The sequence below is a fragment of the Mycteria americana genome, unplaced genomic scaffold (assembly GCF_035582795.1).
Source record: "Mycteria americana isolate JAX WOST 10 ecotype Jacksonville Zoo and Gardens unplaced genomic scaffold, USCA_MyAme_1.0 Scaffold_158, whole genome shotgun sequence".
NCBI lineage: Eukaryota > Metazoa > Chordata > Aves > Ciconiiformes > Ciconiidae > Mycteria > Mycteria americana.
In genome coordinates, this window is record NW_027445498.1 from 19,423 (window position 1) to 40,505 (window position 21,083).

General features: G+C 72.1%; 3 protein-coding genes across 3 annotated transcripts; 2 read left to right on the forward strand and 1 right to left on the reverse strand.

The window, feature by feature from the left end:
- Nucleotides 1-1,507: 1,507 nt before the first annotated feature.
- On the reverse strand, nt 1,508-10,234 carry SPHK2 (sphingosine kinase 2). Its single transcript, XM_075489483.1, is given in 7 exon segments — nt 1,508-2,089; nt 2,092-3,091; nt 3,634-3,749; nt 3,863-3,957; nt 5,952-6,095; nt 9,168-9,597; nt 10,121-10,234. Coding segments are annotated over 6 exon segments (2,289 nt in total). The 5' UTR covers nt 9,568-9,597; nt 10,121-10,234; the 3' UTR covers nt 1,508-1,555.
- A 531-nt stretch (nt 10,235-10,765) lies between these two features.
- On the forward strand, nt 10,766-13,075 carry RPL18 (ribosomal protein L18). The gene is made up of 7 exons (XM_075489487.1): nt 10,766-10,920; nt 11,129-11,215; nt 11,311-11,418; nt 11,845-11,943; nt 12,057-12,180; nt 12,292-12,361; nt 12,973-13,075. The coding sequence occupies exons 1-7, from the start codon at nt 10,918-10,920 to the stop codon at nt 13,046-13,048; spliced, it is 567 nt and encodes a 188-aa protein (XP_075345602.1). The 5' UTR covers nt 10,766-10,917; the 3' UTR covers nt 13,049-13,075.
- A 1,412-nt stretch (nt 13,076-14,487) lies between these two features.
- SULT2B1 (sulfotransferase family 2B member 1) lies at nt 14,488-20,748 on the forward strand. Its single transcript, XM_075489486.1, has 6 exons — nt 14,488-14,632; nt 16,526-16,734; nt 16,814-16,940; nt 17,541-17,635; nt 19,289-19,469; nt 20,450-20,748. Exons 1-6 carry the CDS (start codon nt 14,500-14,502, stop codon nt 20,746-20,748), a joined length of 1,044 nt encoding a protein of 347 aa, XP_075345601.1. The 5' UTR covers nt 14,488-14,499.
- The last annotated feature ends 335 nt before the right edge of the window (nt 20,749-21,083 follow it).

The window sequence follows — 21,083 nt, forward strand, 5'->3', positions numbered from 1 at the left end:
CCCCCCCCGGAGAGGACCCAGGCGTCCGGGAGCCCCCGCAGGGTCACCGACCCTGCGGGGGCTCCCGGGACGCCTGGGTCCTCTCAAGATGGGGGTGTCGTCCCCCCCCCAATTCCTCCCAGTGACCCATTCCCAGTTAAAGGCCAGTAGCGTCACTGGGAGGGGATGGGGGGGGGGGCACCCCCAGACACCCGGGTCCCTTCCCAGCCTGGGGCTGAAGCCAGCACGTCACCAACCCCCCCCCCCCCCAAAAAAAACCCTACCCCTGGGGGGACCCCCACCCCCCCCTGCACTTTGACCACTTTACTGCCCCTCCCCCCCCAGCCTCCCGCACGTGGGTTTTGGGGGTCACGACCCCCCGGGGTTTTGGGGGGGGGGGGGAGGGGGGGCTTTTGTACAGAATAAACCTCTGACCCTGCTGCTGGTTGCAGCCTGAACTGGGAGGACTGGGAGGGGAAACTGGGGGGGGCAATGGGATGGGGGGGGGTACTGGGAAGCCAAACTGGGGGCACTGGGATGGGGGGGTCTCTAGGAGGCCAAATGGGGGGGGGGGGGGATGGTGCAGAGCCCATGCATATGCGTGTGCCAGACACCCCCCCCCCCCCCCCACGCGTGAACCCCCCCCCCCCCAAGGACTGCGCTCACTCCACGCTCGGGCTTTATTGCATAGGTCATGGGGGGGGGGGGGGGGCGGGGGGAGGGGCAGCACGACCCCCCACCCCCCCCCCAGGTCCTCTGGGGTGGGGGGGAACAGGACCCGGACGCCTGGGTCCCCCTCCAGTTTGGGGTCACCCCTTGCTGTGGGGTGGGGGCAGCCCGGGGGGGAGGGGGGGGGGGTGTCAGCGCAGGGGTCACCCCGATGCCTGGGTCCCCCCAGGGCCCCCCAAATTGCTGGGCCCCCCCCCCCCCCAGTGCCTGGGTCCCACAGGGACCTCTGGGTCCCCCTGACCCCTTGGGGTCCCCCCGACCCCTTGGGGTCCCCCCAACCACGTCCCCCCGAGTTCCTTGGGGTCCCCCCGACCCCCTGGATCTCCCCGGCCACCCCCTGGGGTCCCCCCAAGCCCTTGGGGGTTCCTTGGGGTCCCCCCGAGTTCCTTGGGGTCCCCCTGACCCCCTGGATCTCCCCGGCCACCCCCTGGGGTCCCCCCAAGCCCTTGGGGGTTCCTTGGGGTCCCCCTGACCCCCTGGATCTCCCCGGCCACCCCCTGGGGTCCCCCCAAGCCCTTGGGGGTTCCTTGGGGTCCCCCCTGACCCCCTGGATCTCCCCAGCCACCCCCTGGGGTCCCCCCAGGCCCTTGGGGATCCCTTGGAGTCCCCCCGAGTTCCTTGTGGTCCCCCCGACCCCCTGGATCTCCCCGTCCACCCCCTGGGGTCCCCCCAGGCCCTTGGGGATCCCTTGGAGTCCCCCCGAGTTCCTTGGGGTCCCCCCGACCCCCCTGGTCCCCCCAGGTCCTTGGGTCCCTCGGCGTCCCCCGACTGCCTGGGTCCCCCCGGCTCCCCCCCCCCGGCCCCCCCCCCCCGGCCCCGGGGGTCCCCCGTGTCCCCCCGTGTCCCCTCAGGGGGGGGCGGGGGTGAGGAGCCGGGCCAGCCCGCGGTGGATCTGCCCCTGGAGGGGTCCGTACTCCACCCGCTCCCCGTCCACCGTCAGCACCCCCCGGGGCGTCAGGGGCTCCAGGCGGAAGGCGCGGGCGGGGACGCGGGCCAAGGGGGGTCCGGCGGTGGCCGCGTCCCCCCCCCCGCCCCGCGCCATGGCCAGCAGCACCCGCAGCAGGGCCCCCCGCGAGACCCCCGCCCGCACGTAGCAGAGGTGGATGAGGCCGTCGTCCGGCCGGGCCCGGGGGGCCGCCACCAGCTCGGCCCCCAGGTGCGACTGGTAGATGGCCAGGACCAGCACGAAGTCCCCCTCCAGCGTCACCCAGCCGGGGGGCACCGGTTGGCCCAGTGGCACCAGTAAGTCGTCAACTGGGCCGCCCGGGGGGGAGGGGGGGGGTCGGGGGGGGACGCGTCTCTTGGGGGGGCACCGGGGCTGGGGGTGTCCCCCTGCCTTGAGGTGACACCATGGACCTTGGTGGCCCCGTGGCTTGAGGTGTCCCCATGGCTTGGGGTGTCCCCATGGCTGGGGGTGTCCCCAGGGGTGGGGGTGACCCCAGGGGTAGGGGTGACCCCATCACTTGGGGTGTCCCCAAGACTGGGGGTGTCCCCATGCATTGAGGTGACACCATGGACCTCGGTGGCCCCATCGCTTGGGGCGTCCCCAGAGCTGGCGGTGGCACCATGTCCTGGGGTGTCCCCATCTTTTGGGGTGACCCCATGCACCATGTTGGCCCCGTCACTTGGGGTGTCCCCAGGGCTGGGGGCGTCCCCGTGCACCGTGGTGGCCCCATGTCCTGGGGTGTCCCCATGCCTTAGGGTGACCCCAGAGCTGGAGTCGTCCCCATGCACCTTGGTGGCCCCGTCACTCGGGGTGTCCCCACGCCTTGGGGTGACCCCATCACTTGAGGAGTCCCCGGAGCTGGAGGCGTCCCCCTGCACCGCGATGTCCCCACGTCCTGCGGTGTCCCCGCGTCCTGGGGCGTCACCCTGGATCAAGGCGTCCCCCCACACCGGCACGTCTCCAGCAGCAGCACCGTTCTTCCCGGCGTTGTCCCCAAGCCCCGGGTTGTCCCCGGCGTCCCCCCAGTCCCCGCCATCCCCCTCGGGGGTACCGGGCCCGCTGGGCGTCCCCGCGCAGAGCCCCAGGTCGGAGAGAGCGCGGGGCAGGGGGGCAGCGGTGGCCGCGGCGGTGGCACCGGTGGCGTCGGTGGTGGCACTGCGGGGGACGGCGGGCAGGTAGGAGAGGCGGCCGCGGTAGGTGTGGAGGGCCAGCAGGCGCGCGGCCGTGCCCAGGGCGAAGCGCGCCGGGCCCAGGCGTCGCAGCCGCTCGCTCTCGATGTCCACGTCGGCCACCAGCCCCCAGGCCACGCTCAGGAAGGAGAAGACGCGGGCGCCCGAGGCCGTCGTCACCGACACCAGGTCCAGGGGGGACGGCGTCCCCCGGCACAGCAGCACGGCGCAGTTCTGCAGCAGGGAGAGGCCCAGAGCCGGGGCCAGCCTGGTGGGGACACGGGACGGTCACGCGTGGGGACGGTCACGCGTGGGGACGGGGCGTGGGGATGGGGCGCAGGGACATGGCACGGGGACACGTCACGCGTGGGGACGTGGCATGGGGACACGTCACGCGTGGGGATGGGGCACAGGGACATGGCACGGGGACGTGTAACACATGGGGACATGGCAGGGGGACACGTCACGCATGGGGACGTGGCATGGGGACGGGTCATGCATGGGGACGGGGCACAGGGACATGGCACGGGGACACGTCACGTGCAGGGACATGGCATGGGGACACGTCACGCGTGGGGATGTGTCCCTCCCGTGTCCCTCTCATGTCCCTCCCGTGTCCCCCGTGTCCCCGTACCCGGCGTGGAAGTTGATGGCGGCAGCCAGGGCGTTGCCGGAGCCACAGGGCAGGATCCCCAGGGGCATCCCCCCGTGTCCCCGTGTCACCCCATGTCCCCTGTGTCCCTCCCGTGTCCCTCCCATGTCCCTCTCATGTCCCTCCCGTGTCACCCCGTGTCCCCCGTGTCCCCGTACCCGGCGTGGAAGTTGATGGCGGCGGCCAGGGCGTTGCCGGAGCCGCAGGGCAGGATCCCCAGGGGCATCCTCAGCGCCGCAGCCCAGTCCGGCCGGTCCATCAGCCCGTTCACCACCTGCGGGGGCCGGGGACGAGCCTGGGACCCCCCCGGGACGCCTGGGTGCCCCGCCGGGGGGGGGTCCCGGATGCCTGGGTCCCCTTTTTTTGGGGGGGGGGGGGTGTCGTTACCTCGTAGAGGAGCCCGTCCCCCGAGACGGTGACGATCCCGTCCCACTCGTCCAGGCTGATCCCCGTCACCAGCTCCCGCGCGTGGTTCGCCCGTTCTGGGGGGGGGGGGGGGGGGGCACACATCAACCACGGCCCCCAGGGACCCCCACAGCCCCCTCTGCCCCCCCCCCAGGGACCCCCAAACTCTCCCATGGCCCCCACAGACCACCAACCCCCCCACCTCCCCCCAGGGACCCCCAAACCCTTCCCTGGCCCCCCCAGTCCCCTGAGCCCCCCAACCCTCAGCCCAGGTCCCCAGACCCCCCCCACAACCCCCCCATATACCCCCCCAGCCCCTACAGCTGCTGTCTGCCCCCCCCAGCCCTCCTGTCCTGCCCCCCAGCCCCCCGCCAGCCCCCTGGGTCCCCCAAAGCCCCCAGCCCAGCCCCCAGGGCCCCCCCCCACCCCCCTGTAACCCCCCCCAGCCGCTGCCTGGCGTCCCCCAGACCCCCACCCCAATACCCCCACCCCCCCAGAGCCCTCTGAGCCCCCAGCCCAGGGCCCCCCAGAACACCCCGCTCCCCCCCATAGCCCGTTTTGCCCCCCCAAGCTCCGTTATCCGCTGTCTGACCCCCCCTCAGCCCCCCAACCCTCACCCCGGGTCCCCAGGCCCCCCCACGAGCCCCCCACAACCCCGCTATGTACTCCTCCAGCCCCTATAGCCGCTGTCTGGCACCCCCCAGGCCCCCTGCCCCAGACCCCCAGAGCTCTCTGCCACCCCCACCCCCCCAAGCCCCCCCCAGCGCAGGTCCCCAGCCCCCCGGAGAGCACCCCACAGCCCCCCAGAGCACCCCACGGCCCCCCCAGAGCACCCCACGGCCCCCCTATAGCCCCTCTTGTCCCCCCCAGCCCCTATAGCCGCTGCCCAGCACCCCCCAGGCCCCCTGCCCTGGACCCCCAGAGCCCTCTGCCCCCCCATGCCCCACCAGTGCCCCCCCCCGAGCCCCCCACAGCCCCCAGTCCAGTTCCCCAGCCCCCCCGGAGAGCACCCCATGGTGCCCCAGAGCACCCCACGGCCCCCCTATAGCCCCTCTTGTCCCCCCCCAGCCCCTATAGCTGCTGTCTGGCACCCCCCAGGCCCCCTGCCCTGGACCCCCAGAGCCCTCTGCCCCCCCCCACCCCCCCAAGCCCCCCCCAGCCCAGGTCCCAGCCCCCCAGAGAGCACCCCATGGTGCCCCAGAGCACCCCACAGCCCCCCAGAGCACCCCATGGCCCCCCTATAGCCCTCCCCAGCCCCATAGCCGCTGCCCAGCACCCCCCAGGCCCCCTGCCCCGTACCCCCAGAACCCTCTGCCCCCCCATGCCCCCCCAGTGCCCCCCCCCGAGCCCCCCACAGCCCCAGTCCAGGTCCCCAGCCCCCCGGAGAGCGCCCCACAGCCCCCCTATAGCCCTCCCAGCCCCTATAGCTGCTGTCTGGCACCCCCAGGCCCCCTGCCCCAGACCCCCAGAGCCGTCTGCCCCCCCCAAGCCTCCCCAGTCCAGGTCCCCAGCCCCCCCGGAGAGCACCCCATGGTGCCCCAGAGCACCCCACAGCCCCCAGAGCACCCCAAGGCCCCCCTATAGCCTCTCTTGTCCCCCCCAGCCCCTATAGCTGCTGTCTGGCACCCCCCAGGCCCCCTGCCCTGGACCCCCAGAGCCCTCTGCCCCCCCACCCCCCCAAGCCCCCCCCAGCCCAGGTCCCCAGCCCCCCAGAGAGCACCCCATGGTGCCCCAGAGCACCCCACAGCCCCCCAGAGCACCCCATGGCCCCCCTATAGCCCTCCCCAGCCCCCATAGCCTCTCTTGTCCCCCCCAGCCCCTATAGCTGCTGTCTGCACCCCCCAGGCCCCCTGCCCTGGACCCCAGAGCCCTCTGCCCCCCCATGCCCCCCCAGTGCCCCCCCCCGAGCCCCCCACAGCCCCCAGTCCAGGTCCCCAGCCCCCCAGAGAGCACCCCACAGCCCCCCAGAGCACCCCAAGGCCCCCCTATAGCCCTCCCAGCCCCTATGGCCGCTGCCCGGCACCCCAGCCCCCCTGCCCGGTGCCCCCCCGCCCCCCCAGCCCCCCCGCACCGGTCTGGATGAGGTTGAAGCTGATGTCGGCCTCGGTGATCATGGGCAGGACGTGGGTCTGGCACCAGCTCAGGGCCTGGCCCCGGCCCCCAAAGGGGTTCAGCAGCAGCAGCAGCCGCCGCCGCCGCGGCTCCGGCAGGATTTCTGCGGGACGGAGACCCCCGGACTCCTGGGTCCCCGCCTGGGACCCCCCCCCCCCAAATCCCTGGGGACCCCCCCCAGATCCCTGGATCCCCACCCTGGGACACTCGGGTCCCTGCCTGGAGACCCCCCAGACCCCTGGATCCTCACCCCAGAGACCTCCCCAGACTCCTGGGTCCCTGCCTGGAGACCCCCCCCCATCCTGGAGACCCCCCCAGATCCCTGGGGACCCCCTCCCGGACACTTGGTCCCTGCCTGGAGACCCCCCAGACCCCTGGATCCTCACCCCAGAGACCCCCTGGACTCCTGGGTCCCCACCTGGAGACCCCCCCCCCCCATCCTGGAGACCCCCCCAGATCCCTGGGGACCCCCTCCCGGACACTTGGGTCCCTGCCTGGAGACCCCCCAGACTCCTGGATCCTCACCCCAGAGACCCCCCGGACTCCTGGGTCCCCACCTGGGACCCCCCCCCCAGATCCCTGGGGACCCCCCCCCAGATCCCTGGATCCCCACCCTGGACACTTGGGTCCCTGCCTGGAGACCCCCCAGACCCCTGGATCCTCACCCCAGAGACCCCCTGGACTCCTGGGTCCCCACCTGGAGACACCCCCCCCATCCTGGAGACCCCCCCCGATCCCTGGGACCCCCCCAGATCCCTGGATCCTCACCCCAGAGACCCCCCGGACTCCTGGGTCCCTGCCTGGAGACCCCCCCCCATCCTGGAGACCCCCCCCGATCCCTGGGGACCCCCCCAGATCCCTGGATCCTCACCCCAGAGGACCCCCCGGACTCCTGGGTCCCCACCTGGAGACCCCCCCCCCCATCCTGGAGACCCCCCCAGATCCCTGGGGATCCCCCCAGATCCCTGGATCCCCACCCCAGAGACCCCCTGGACTCCTGGGTCCCTGCCTGGAGACCCCCCCCCCCATCCTGGAGACCCCCCTAGATCCCTGGGGACCCCCCAGATCCCTGGATCCTCACCCCAGAGACCCCCCGGACTCCTGGGTCCCCACCTGGAGACCCCCCCCCCCATCCTGGAGACCCCCCCAGATCCCTGGGGAGCCCCTCCCGGACACTTGGGTCCCTGCCTGGAGACCCCCAGACTCCTGGATCCTCACCCCAGAGACCCCCCGGACTCCTGGGTCCCCGCCTGGGACCCCCCCCCCCAGATCCCTGGGGACCCCCCCCAGATCCCTGGATCCCCACCCTGGACACTCGGGTCCCTGCCTGGAGACCCCCCAGACCCCTGGATCCTCACCCCAGAGACCTCCCCAGACTCCTGGGTCCCTGCCTGGAGACCCCCCCATCCTGGAGACCCCCCCAGATCCCTGGGGACCCCCTCCCGGACACTTGGGTCCCTGCCTGGAGACCCCCCAGACCCCTGGATCCTCACCCCAGAGACCCCCCGGACTCCTGGGTCCCCACCTGGAGACCCCCCCCCCATCCTGGAGACCCCCCCAGATCCCTGGGGATCCCCCCAGATCCCTGGATCCCCACCCCAGAGACCCCCTGGACTCCTGGGTCCCCCACCTGGAGACCCCCCCCCCCCATCCTGGAGACCCCCCAGATCCCTGGGGAGCCCCTCCCGGACACTCGGGTCCCTGCCTGGAGACCCCCCAGACTCCTGGATCCTCACCCCAGAGACCCCTGGACTCCTGGGTCCCCACCTGGGACCCCCCCCCAGATCCCTGGGGACCCCCCCCCCAGATCCCTGGATCCCCACCCTGGACACTTGGGTCCCTGCCTGGAGACCCCCCAGACCCCTGGATCCTCACCCCAGAGACCCCCCAGACTCCTGGGTCCCCGCCTGGAGACCCCCCATCCTGGAGACCCCCCCAGATCCCTGGAGATGCCCCCAAAATCCTTGGGGACTCCCTCCCGGACACTTGGGTCCCTGCCTGGAGGCCCCCCAGACTCCTGGATCCTCACCCCAGAGACCCCCTGGACTCCTGGGTGCCCACCTGGAGACCCCCCCCCCATCCTGGAGACCCCCCCAGATCCCTGGAGACCCCCCCAGATCCCTGGATCCCCACCCCAGACACTTGGGTCCCTGCCTGGAGACCCCCCAGACCCCTGGATCCTCACCCCAGAGACCCCTCCAGACTTCTAGGTCCCCGCCTGGAGACCCCCCCATCCTGGAGACACCCCCACCTGGGGACCCCCCTAGATTCCTGGATCCCCACCCCGGACACTTGGGTCCCTGCCTGGAGACCCCCCCGGACTTGTGGATCCCCATCCCCGAGACCCCCCAGACCCCTGGATCCTCACCCCAGAGACCCCCCTGGACTCCTGGGTCCCTGCCTGGAGACCCCCCCCATCCTGGAGACCCCCCCAGATCCCTGGGGACCCCCCCCCAAATCCCTGGGGACCCCCTCCCAGAAACCACCCCGGATTCCTGGGTCCCCACCCCAGAGACCCGAGAGGGACCCAGGCGTCTGGCACCCCCATCCCCCACCCCCGGGACCCCCCCCACCGTACCCCGAGGGGACCCAGGCGTCTGGGTGTCGCCCCACCCCCCCCCGAGGGGCCCCCACCCCACACCCGCAGGCCGGCGGCTTTCAGCCGGACTCGTTCCACCAGCCCGGACCGGCCCCGGTGGCTGCGGTGGGGGGGCGGGGGTCCCCTCCCGAGGGGGTGGGCAGCACCCCAAACTCCTGGGTCCCCTCCCCATCCCTGGGGGGGGGTGGGGGGGTGTCCCCAAATTCCCAGGTCCCCTCCCCATTCCCACAGGGCCCGAACGCCCCTTCCCTACGGCACGTGGGATCCCCCAAACTCCTGGGTCCCTTCCCCAATTCCTGGGGGTCCCCCAATTCCTGGGGCCCCTCCCCATCCCTGGGGGTCCCTTCCCCACTCCTGGGGGGGTCCCCAGACACCTGGGTCCCCCTCCCCACCCCTGAGGGTCCCCTCCTTACTCCTTGGGGGGTGCCCTCCCCAATTCCTGGGGGGGGGGGGGGGATGTCCCCCCCAAACCCCCATTCCTATGGGCCCTGAAGGCCTGGGTGCCCCCTCCCCCTAACACCCAGGATCCCCCCCCAACTCCCCCATTCCCAGGCACACACCCCCCCCCCCCCTTACCAGCCTGGGGGGGCAGGGGGAGCCCCCGGACGAGGCAGCGGATGGCACGGGCCCAGCGCTCGGCCGTCGCCCGGTTCCCTTCGTAGTGGGGGGCCGCGTCCACCCGGAAAGTGGGGGCTCGGCGGCGGCGCCGGGGCCCCCCCGGGACCCCCCGGCAGCGGGGGGGGTAGGCGTAGACGGCGAAGAAGGCGGCGGCGGGCAGGGAGGGGGCGCGCAGCGTGTGGCAGCCCACCACGTCGGCCAGGCGCAGCACCCCGCCCCCCCCCGCCGTACCACCCCCCCCCGGGGGCCCCCCCAGGATCTGCAGCTCCGTCCGGGTCAGGCGGAGGTGGAAGCGGGGTCCCCCCCCGGCACCTGGGGGGCCCCCAAAATCCCCCTCCAGCAACGGCTCCTCGTTCATCGGGGCGGGGGGGGGCGGCTCGGCCAGGGCCTGCGGAGGGGAGAGGGGGGGGGGTTAGGAACGAGGGGGGGGGGGCACGCCCGGTGCCCCCCCATCCCCTGTGCCCCCCAACCCCCTGTGCCCCACCGCCCCCCCCCCCATCCCAGTGACCCCCCCCGGTGCCTCCATCCCCCGGTGCCCCCCCCACCTGCGCAGGGTGCCCGTCCCGTTCTCCTCGCCCGACGCCCGTCGGGGGGGGGGGGCGGGGGAAAAGGGGGGGCGGGACGGGGGGGGGGGGGGGGCGGGACCGGAGGCGGCGGAGCTGCGAGGGGGGGGGCCCCGGGCCGGTACTGCCCCCCAGAGCCGGTATTGTCCCCCCCAGGGCGGGTATTGCCCTCCCCAGGGCCGGTGTCACCCCCCCCGGGGCCTGCTGCCCCCCCCCCCCCCGGCCGGTACTGCCCTCTCCAGGCCGGTATCGCCCCCCCCCCCCGGCCGGTGCTGCCCCCCCAGGGCCGTTGTCACCCCCCCAGACCGTTACAACCGCCCCCCCCCCCGGTCCCCCCAGTGCTCCCACCCTGTCATGGGCCCCCCGTATCGGGGAGGGCCCTGGGGCGGCCCCCCCGGGCCCGCGTCCCCCCCCCCGGGCGCCGGTCCCGCTGTCGCCCTCTCTCCCCTCCGGCCGTCTTGCCCTCCGCCCCGGAAGCGCTCCCCGCCTCCCGCCCGCCGCACCAATCGCACGGTGCCGAGCCCCCCGCCGGCAGCCAATGGAAGGCGTAGCCGCGTTCGCCCCGCCCCGTCGCGCCCCGGCATGTTGGTTGAGGGCGGCGCCGCTGTGGGGAGCAACGGGCGGTGACGTTGGGGCGGCGCCATCTTTCTTGAGGGCGCTACGGGCCAGGCGGGGGCACGGCCGTCATCTTGGGGCGGGGACGACGCTTCAGCCAATAGGAGCGGTGGAGCCATGGCAACTGTTGCCTGGGGTCGAGGCCGCGGCAGCCATCTTGGCTGAGGGCAAGGCCCGGTTTTCCAAGAAAAGCCTCAGAGCGGCGGGGCCGGGCGGGGTCGGCGGGGCCGCGGAACACGCCAGGACAGCGGCAGGGTCCCGCCGCTATCCCTCCCGCTGCCTGCCCGCTTTGCAACCCAATTAACAACGCTAATTAAACGCAAAACTCCTCCGCAGCCCTGACTCTCTTGTCTCTATGCTGACCGCCGCCTTCCCATTGGACGCTGCAGTCCTCCCGCACCATCGAGCGGCGCCGCGCAGAGCGGCCCCGCGCACCCACTTCCGGTCGCCGGGCGGAAGCGGTCCCCGCTCTCCCATAACCCCCCGCGCGGGGCGCGCTCCTTCTTCTGCCTCCCTCTGCCGCCGCTGTCATGGTGGGTCCGGGCTGGGGGGGGGGGGGAACGCGCATCCGCCGCCATCCGCCGCCGGGGGGGACCGGGCCGGTGCCGCCGCTGCTGGAGGAGGCTGGAGGGAGCCTGGGGAGCGTGATGGCGGCGGCGATGGAGCGCCGTGGCGGAGCCGGTGCCCGATGGCTCCCGCTGAGGCCTAGCGCCGGCCTGACCCGCTCCGTTCCCCTCTCAGGGTATCGATATCCGCCATAACCGGGACCGGAAGGTCCGGCGCCGGGAGCCCAAGAGCCAGGACATCTACCTGCGGCTCCTCGTCAAGGTGGGCCCGGGGAAGGGGGGGGCCGCCGGGGTAGCGGGGCTCTCCCACCGGTGCTGATCCCTCCTCCCCGGTCCCGCTGCTTCCGCCTCCCGCAGCTCTACCGGTTCCTGGCCCGGCGGACGAACTCGGCCTTCAACAAGGTGATCCTGAAGCGGCTCTTCATGAGCCGGACCAACCGGCCGCCCCTCTCCCTGTCCCGCATGGTGAGTGCCCGGGGCGGGGGGGGGGGGGGCTCCGCGGGGTCCCGGCCCCCCCCAAAACGCCGCCTCTGCGGCCCTGGCACCCCTCGCCCTGTAGCCAGGGACCCCAAAATAGCGCTCTTGGCACCCAAAAGTCTCTCTAATGAGCTCTGGGACCCCGGGGGGGGGGGGGGGGGGGGGGCAAGACGTTGGGGGTCGCAGCCGCGCCCCTGGGTGCCCCGGGGGGGGGACGGGGACCGGGCGTTGGGGGTCGTACCCGCACCCCTGGGTGTCCTTGGGAGGTGCAGCCGGACCCCTGGGTGCCCCGGGTGGGTGTTGGGGGTCACACCCGCACCCCTGGGTATCTGTAGGGGGGTGTTGGGGGGGTACACCCGCACCCCTGCCCCCTCCCCCATCCCAGTACCCCCTTTCCCCCCCCCCCACCCCCAGATCCGGATGATGAAGCGGCCGGGGCGGGAGGACAAGACGGCCGTGGTGGTGGGCACCGTCACCGACGACATCCGCATCCAGGACGTCCCCAAGCTGAAGGTCGGTGCGGTGGGGGGGGGGTCCTGGGGTCCCCGGGGACGGGGCTGGTGCTCACCCCCCCACCCCGTGTTTTTTGTTTGGTTTTTTTTTTTTTTTTTTCCTCCCCACCTCAGCTCTGCGCCCTGCGGGTGACGCGGGGGGCTCGCACCCGCATCCTGCGGGCGGGGGGCACCATCCTGACCTTCGACCAGCTGGCCATGGCCTCCCCCAAGGGCAAGGGCACCGTCCTGCTCTCCGGTGAGTGCCCCCCCCCCCCCCCCGACCCCAGGGGACCCCCCCCACGGCCGTGGGGTGACCCCCTTTCCGTCTGTCATCGTGTGTCTGTCGTCCGTCCCCCCCCCCACGCAGGACCCCGCAAGGCTCGGGAGGTTTATCGGCACTTTGGGAAGGCGCCCGGGACCCCCCACAGCCACACCAAGTGAGTGGGGGGGCCCTTGGGGGGGGTCTGGATGCTGGGGGGGGGCTCTTTTGGGGGGGGGGGGGGGGAGTGGGGCCTGGATGCCAGCACTCCGTTTTGGGGGGGTCTGGGTGCTGGGAAAGTTCCTGGGGGGGGGGGGGAAGTGGGGCTTGGATGTTGGGGTTCCCTTATGGGGGGGTCTGGATGCTGGGGTCCCATTTGGGGGGGGGCTGGGGGGGCTCTTGGGGAGGCGGGGAATGGGGCCTGGATGTTGGGGTCCCTTTATGGGGGGGGCTGGATGCTGGGGGGGCTCTTTTGGGGGGGCTGGATGCTGGGGTCCTTTCAGTGGGGGGGGGTGTCAGATATTGGGGTCCTTGTGGAGTGTTGGGGTGGGGGGGGGTCTGCATGCCTGGGTTCTTTTGGGGTGATGGGGGGGAGGTCCGGGGGGGGGGGTCGGTGGGTGCTGGGGTCCCAGTGGGGCTCTGCTGGGTGATGGGATTCCTAGGGAAATGGGGGGGGGGGGTCAGGATCCTTGGGGGGGGCCGTGGGGGGGTTCCTGGGTGCTGGGGGGGGTCATGGGGGGGTGTTCTGGATGCCTGGGTCCCCCCCTGACCCCCCCGTGTCCCCCCCAGGCCCTACGTGCGCTCCAAGGGGCGGAAATTCGAGCGGGCGCGCGGGCGCCGGGCGAGTCGGGGCTACAAGAACTGAGACCCCAATAAACCGCTGTGCCCCCCCCCCCCCCCGGGTCACTGCCTGTGTTTGGGGACCCCCCCGTGCCCCCCCCCCCCCCGGGTCACTGCCTGTGTTTGGGGACCCCCCCCCGGCCACTGCCTGTGTTTGGGGACCCCCCCCGTGCCCCCGCCCGGCCACTGCCTGTGTTTGGGGACCCCCCCCGTGCCCCCCCCCCCGGCCACTGCCTGTGTTTGGGGACCCCCCCTGTCCCCCCCCGGTCACTGCCTGTGTTTGGGGACACCCCCCCCCGTGCCCCCCCCCCGGCCACTGCCTGTGTTTGGGGACCCCCCCTGTCCCCCCCCCGGTCACTGCCTGTGTTTGGGACCCCCCCCGGGTCACTGCCTGCGTTTGGGGACCCCCCTGTGCCCCCCCCCGGGTCACTGCCTGTGTTTGGGGACCCCCCCCTTCACCTCAACTCCCCCCCCCGTGGACCCAAGTCTCCTGTGGCCCCCCCAGTTTGCTGTCACGCCGCGGGGGGCAGTAGCTTGTTCCCTGGCCCCCCCCACTGTGGGCACCCCCCACCCACCCCACGGGGGGGGGGGGGCTGTGACCTTTCACGAGTGGGTGGGGGTCGCATCCAGCCCCCACGCGGGGTCCGTGTCCGCGGGGGAGGGGAGGAACCGGTCGGGGGGGTGTTGCGCAAGGCGGGGCGGGGGCGGTGCCGCCCCACGGGTGGCGGGGGGGGGGGGGGGGGCAGCGGGGCTGGGGCGGTGCTGCCCCACGGGTGTGGGGGGGGGGTGTGGGGGAGGCGGTGCCCCGCCCGCCGCGGCTCCGTGCGATCGCGGCAGCTCCGCGCGGTGCTGCCAGGTACGGGGGGGGGGGAACCGGGGCTGCTCCCTCCACGGGGGACCGCGGCCCGGCGTGGGGGGGGCACAGCGCTGGTGTGGGGGGGAGGCAGCCACCGCGTGGGGTGGCCGTGGCGGGGGGGTGACCGTGGAAGCCGGGGGGGGGGGGGGGGGAGCAGCTGCCGTGTGGGGGGAGCCCCACAGGACTCGGACCCCCGCGTGGGCTGGCCGTGGAGCAGTGACCCGCCGCGGGGGTGCGGGTGGGGGGTGCGGGTGAGCCCCGCCGTGGGGCTGCCCCACGGCCCCGTGTCCAGACCCATCCGTGCCCTCCCCCCCCCACCCCCGCCCCAACCCCACGCTGTTGCCTGGCGCCGGGCCGGGCCAACCCCGCGGGACCGGGCGTGCGTGTTGTCCCGTGTCCCCCCCCACGGGACCCGTTGCCACGGCGCCGCGTGGGGCCCCCGGGACCCGCGGGGGGGGGGGTGGAGGCGGCTCCAGCGCCGGTCCCGTCGCTCCGTTCGTCCCCTCCCCCTGTGATCCCACCGTGTGTGTTCCCCCCCACCCCCCCCACCACCACGCAGGTCCCGGTCCCGCGTGGGTGTCGTCGTCGGTGTCGTGTCGTGTCCCCCCGTCCCCCCCCCCATGTCGCGGGGGTACTTCCAGCATGGTGGCATCACCTTCCCGGGGCTCCTCTACTCCCCCCGGGGGCTCGAGGCCGCTCGTGATTTCCCGGTGGAGGACGACGACGTCTTCAATGTCACCTACCAGAAATCGGGTAGGGGACATGGGGGGACCCGGGGGGGACCCGAGGCGGCGGGGGGGGGGGGGGGGGGGGACACACACCCTGCAGGACCTCAGGGACCCCAAAGGGACCGGAATCATCGCAGGGACTCCCCAGAAGGCTGCTGGGACCCCCCCAAGGGACCCTGGGGATGCCACAAGGGACATCGAGGACATCTAAGTGACATCAGGGACCCCAAAGGGACATCAGGGACATCACATCCCCCCGCCCCGTAGACCCCTGGGACGTCAAAGGGACCCCCAAGCAACCTCAGGGACGCCTCAAGGACCTCGAGACTCCCCAGGGGACCCCCCAAAGGGACCCAAGGGACCTCAGGGGACCCCTCAAGGACCTTAGAGCTTCCCAAAGGGACCCCAGGGACCCCCCAAGGGACCTCACGGACCTCAGAGACCCGCCCAAAGGGTCCCTAGGGACCCCCCTGAGTGACCCTGGGGATGTCCCAGTGGACCCCAGGGACCCCTCAAGGACCTCAGAGACCCCCCCCCCCCCCCAAAGGGTCCCTAGGGATACCCTGATGCACCTCAGGGACCCCAAAGTGGCCCTAGGGACCCCCCAAGGGACCTCAAGGACCTCAGAGACTCCCAAAGGGACCCCAGGGACCCCCCGAATGACCCTGGGGATACCCCAGGGACCCCTTAAGGACCTCGGGGACCCCCAAAGGGACCCCAGGGTTACCCCGATGGACCTCGGGGACCCCAAAGGGACCCCAGGGACTCCTCAAGGACCTTAGAGTCCCCCCAAAGGACCCCAGGGACCCCAAAGGGACCCCCAAGGGACCCCAGGGACCCCTCAAGGACCTTAGAGTCCCCCCAAGGGACCCCAGGGAGACCCCAAAGGATCTCAGGGACCCCAGGGCCCCCCCAAGGGACCCCAGGGATGCCTCAATGAATGTCAGGGACCCCAGGGAGACCCCAAAGGCACCCCCAAGGGACCCCAGGGACCTCTCAAGGACCTTAGAGTCCCCCCAAGGGACCCCAGGGAGACCCCAATGGACCTCAGGGACCCCTCAAGGACCTCAGAGACCCCCCCAAAGGGACCCCAGGGATGCCTCAATGAATGTCAGGGACCCCTCAAGGACCTCAGAGACCCCCCCCAAAGGGTCCCTAGGGATACCCTGATGCACCTCAGGGACCCCAAAGTGACCCTAGGGACCCCCCAAGGGACCTCAAGGACCTCAGAGACTCCCAAAGGGATCCCAGGGACCCCCCAAATGACCCTGGGGATACCCCAGGGACCCCTTAAGGACCTCGGAGACCCCCAAAGGGACCCCAGGGTTACCCCGATGGACCTCGGGGACCCCAAAGGGACCCCAGGGACCCCTCAAGGACCTTAGAGTCCCCCCAAGGGACCCCAGGGAGACCCCAAAGGACCTCAGGGACCCCAAAGGCACCCCCAAGGGACCCCAGGGACCCCTCAAGGACCTTAGAGTCCCCCCAAGGGACCCCAGGGATACCCCAATGGACTTCAGGGACCCCTCAAGGACCTTAGTGTCCCCCCAAGGGACCTCAGGGACCCCAGGGCCCCCCCAAGGGACCCCAGGGATGCCTCAATGAATGTCAGGGACCCCAAAGGGACCCCCAAGGGACCCCAGGGACCCCTCAAGGACCTTAGTGTCCCCCCAAGGGACCCCAGGGAGACCCCAGTGGACCTCAGGGACCCCTCAAGGACCTTAGTGTCCCCCCAAGGGACCCCAGGGAGACCCCAAAGGATCTCAGGGACCCCAGGGCCCCCCCAAGGGACCCCAGGGATGCCTCAATGAATGTCAGGGACCCCAAAGGGACCCCCCAATGGACCTCAGGGACCCCCCAAGGGACCTCAGGGCCCCCCAGGGGACCCCAGAGGACCCGCTCCCCCCCCCCCCACCAGGCACGGTGTGGATGCTGGAGATCCTGAGCCTGATCCGCAGCGACGGGGACCCGCGCTGGTGCCGGTCGGTGCCCAACTGGGACCGGGGTCCCTGGCTGGAGACGGTGCTGGGGCTGCGGCGGGCGCGGAGCAACCCCCGGCCCCGGCTCATCAGCTCCCACCTCCCCATCCAGCTCTTCCCCAAGGCTTTCTTCACCTCCAAGGCCAAGGTCGGGTTCGGCGGGGGGGGGGTGGGGGGGTGTCCCCACGCGTGGGACCCATGGATGTCCCCCCCCCACCCCACCCCAGGTCATCTACACGGTGAGGAACCCCAAGGACGTCCTGGTTTCTCTCTACCACTTTGCCCGGATTTTCCGGCCCTACAAGGATCCCGGGAGCCTGGAGCAGTTTCTGGAGAAGTTCCTGGAGGGAGATGGTCCGGGGGGGTTGGGGGGCGCGGGGGGGGTTGGGGGGTGCGGGGAGGTTGGGGGGCTGGGTTGGTGTAGGGGGTGCTGTGGGTGAGCAGCTGTGGGGTGTCAGTGGGGCTGTAGGGGCTGCTGGGGGGGGGCACTATGGCGGGGCTATGGGGTGTAAGTGGGGGGGCTGTAGGGGTTGATAATGGGGGGCACTATGGGGGGGCTATGGGGTGGCTATGGGGTGCCTGGGGGGCTGTAGAGGTTGCTGGGGGGGACATGAGTGGGCTCTGGGGTGTCAATGGGGCCATAGGGGGGCTACTGGGTGTCGGGGGGGGCTGTATGGGTTGCTACGGGGGGGCTATGGGGTGTCAGTGGGGCTGTGAGGGCTACTACGGGGGGGGGGCTATAGGGGTTGCTCAGGGAGGCACCATGGGGGGGCTGTAGGGGTTGCTATGGGGGGGCTATAGGGGCTGCTATGGGGGGCACCGTGGAGGGACTATGGGGTGTCAGTGGTTTTGGGGGGGACACGGGTGTTTCTGGAGGGGCCGGGCTGGGGGTCCCGTGTCCGTCCATGTCCCCCCCCCCCCCCCGCCGGTCCCAGCCCCCCCTGCCCCCCCCAGTGCCCTTCGGGTCCTGGTTCGAGCACGTCCGGGGGTGGCTGGAGCTGCGCGGCCGCGAGAACTTCTTCTGCATCAGCTACGAGGAGCTGCAGCAGGTCTGGCCCCCCCCGTGTCCCCCACGTGTGTCCCCGTGTCTCCCAGTGTCCCCTGGTGTCCCCCTGGCAGGACCCACGTGGCAGCGTGGGGCGTCTCTGTGCCCCACACCCTGTGTGTGTCCCCCACGTCCCTGGGGTTTCCCAGCGTCCCCGTGTCCCCCCGTGTCCCCCCAGGACCTGCGCAGCAGCGTGGAGCATCCCCATGTCCCCCCATGTCCCTGATGTCCCCGTGTCCCCCCATGTCCCCCCGTGTCCCCCCCCAGGACCTGCACGGCAGCGTGGAGCATCTCTGTGTCCCCCCATGTCCCCGATGTCCCCCGGTATCCCTCACATCTCTGGTGTCTCCAGTGTCCCCACGTCTCCCCATGTCCCTGATGTCCCCCCGTGTCCCCCCATGTCCCCCCAGGACCTGCGCGGCAGCGTGGAGCATCCCTGTGTCCCCCCATGTCCCCGATGTCCCCCGGTATCCCTCACATCTCTGGTGTCCCCCCGTGTCCCCATGTCCCCCCGTGTCCCCCCAGGACCTGCGCGGCAGCGTGGAGCATCCCTGTGTCCCCCCATGTCCCCGATGTCCCCCGGTATCCCTCACATCTCTGGTGTCCCCCCATGTGTCCCCATGTCCCCCCACGTCCCTGATGTCCCCCCGTGTCCCCCCGTGTCCCCCCAGGACCTGCGCGGCAGCGTGGAGCATCCCTGTGTCCCCCCATGTCCCCGATGTCCCCCGGTATCCCTCACATCTCTGGTGTCCCCCCATGTGTCCCCATGTCCCCCCACGTCCCTGATGTCCCCCCGTGTCCCCATGTCCCCCGGTATCCCTCACATCTCTGGTGTCCCCCCGTGTCCCCATGTCCCCCCGTGTCCCCCCAGGACCTGCGCGGCAGCGTGGAGCATCCCTGTGTCCCCCCATGTCCCCGATGTCCCCCGGTATCCCTCACATCTCTGGTGTCCCCCCGTGTGTCCCCATGTCCCCCCACGTCCCTGATGTCCCCCCGTGTCCCCCCGTGTCCCCCCCCAGGACCTGCGCGGCAGCGTGGAGCATCCCTGTGTCCCCCCATGTTCCCGATGTCCCCCGGTATCCCTCACATCTCTGGTGCCCCCCTGTGTCCCCATGTCCCCCCACGTCCCTGATGTCCCCCCCGTGTCCCCATGTCCCCCCCGTGTCCCCGTGTCCCCCCGTGTCCCCCCAGGACCTGCGCGGCAGCGTGGAGCATCCCTGTGTCCCCCCATGTCCCCGATGTCCCCCGGTATCCCTCACATCTCTGGTGTCCCCCCGTGTGTCCCCATGTCCCCCCACGTCCCTGATGTCCCCCCGTGTCCCCCCGTGTCCCCCCCCAGGACCTGCGCGGCAGCGTGGAGCATCCCTGTGTCCCCCCATGTTCCCGATGTCCCCCGGTATCCCTCACATCTCTGGTGCCCCCCTGTGTCCCCATGTCCCCCCACGTCCCTGATGTCCCCCCCGTGTCCCCATGTCCCCCCCGTGTCCCCGTGTCCCCCCGTGTCCCCCCAGGACCTGCGCGGCAGCGTGGAGCATCCCTGTGTCCCCCCATGTCCCCGATGTCCCCCGGTATCCCTCACATCTCTGGTGTCCCCCCGTGTGTCCCCATGTCCCCCCACGTCCCTGATGTCCCCCCGTGTCCCCCCGTGTCCCCCCAGGACCTGCGCGGCAGCGTGGAGCGCCTCTGCGCCTTCCTGGGGCGGGGGCTGAGCGCGGAGGCGCTGGACGCGGTGGTGGCCAACGCTTCCTTCGCCGCCATGAGCCGCAACCGCATGAGCAACTTCAGCCTCTCCCCCCTCTTCATCCTCGACCTGCGGCGCGGCCCCTTCCTGCGCAAGGGTGGGGACAGGGGGGACGAGGGGACGCGGGGACCTGGGGATGGGGACGCGGGGACCTGGGGATGTGGGGATGGGGGTGTGGGCAAGGGGACAGGGGGACAAGGATGAGGACGTGGGGACAGGGATGGAGACGTGGGGACAGGGATGGGGACGTGGGAATGGGGACAGGGACATGGGGACAAGGACGTGGGGATGGGGACAAGGGGACCTGGGGACAAGGACATGGGGATGGGGACATGGGGACGTGGGGATGGGGACAAGGGGACCTGGGGACAAGGACATGGGGATGGGGACATGGGGACGTGGGGATGGGGACACGGGGACAGGGACAACAACACGTGGCACGGCCCCCTTCCTGCGCAAGGGTGGGGACAGGGGGGACATGGGGATGGGGACAAGGGGATGGGGACAAGGGGACCTGGGGATGGGGACCTGGGGATGTGGGGATGGGGGTGTGGGCAAGGGGACAGGGGGACAAGGACGGGGACAGGGGGATGAGGATGTGGGGATGGGGACAAGGAGACGTGGGGACAGGAATGGAGACATGGGGATGGGGACAAGGGGACCTGGGGACAGGGACACGGGGATGGGGACACGGGGACAGTGGGACATGGACAGGGACATGGGGACGGGGACGTGGACGTAGGGAGGGAGAAGTGGCGATGGCAACGGGGACCTTGGGACATGGGGACAGGGACGTCAGGACAAGGGGATGGGGACAGGGACAAGCTGGGGGACACGGGCATCAGGGACATTGGGAACAGGATTGGGGGGGGGGCACCAGGGAACTGGGGGCACTGGGAACAGGGTGGGGAGTTGGGGGGGGGCACTGGGAATGGGGGGTCCAGGAGGGTCTGGGGGGGTCCCTGGGAGCTCGAGGGGTTCCTCAGGGCTATGGGGGGTTCGGGGGGGGGGCGTTGGGGGTTCCCAAGGGCTATGGGGGGTTCCGGGGGGGGGGGTCATCGCCCCGTGTGCCCCCAGGGATCTCCGGGGACTGGAAGAATCACCTGACGGCGGAGCAGAGCGCCCGCTTCGACCGGGTCTACCGGGAGCGCATGGCCGGGCTGGGGGTCACCTTCCCCTGGGACCCCCCCCCGCAGCCCCCCCCCACCCTCAGCCCCCTGCCCGGGACCCCCCCCCAGGACTCCCCCGAGGAGGAGACCCCCCCTGGGACCCCCCAGGACCCCCCCACCCTGACCCCCCCCCCCCCCAGCCCCCCGCTGACCCCTGAGCGGTGCCGGGGGGGTGGGGGGGGTCCCCACCGACAAGGGAGGGCGTAGTGGTTAGATCGGGAGGGCGTCCCCCCAGGATCGGGCCCCTCCAGGATGGGGGCGGGGCATCACGGTTGGTGTCTCAATAAAGCTGCTCTGTTGGGGGGGGCCTGGGGGGCCGCGCTCCCCCCCCCCCCCCAAAGGTCATGCAGTTTGGGTTTATTCCACCAGGTTTTAATAATCTCTGTGTGTGTGTGTGTGTCCCAGCAGCACCTGGGGTCCCCCGGGGGTCCCAAGACCCCCCCCCCCCCATTCACTTGGGGTGCAGTGGGATGGGGGGGACAGTGAGTCCCACTTGTCCCCAATCTCCTGCCCCCCCCTTTGTCCCCCTGCCCCCCACCTCC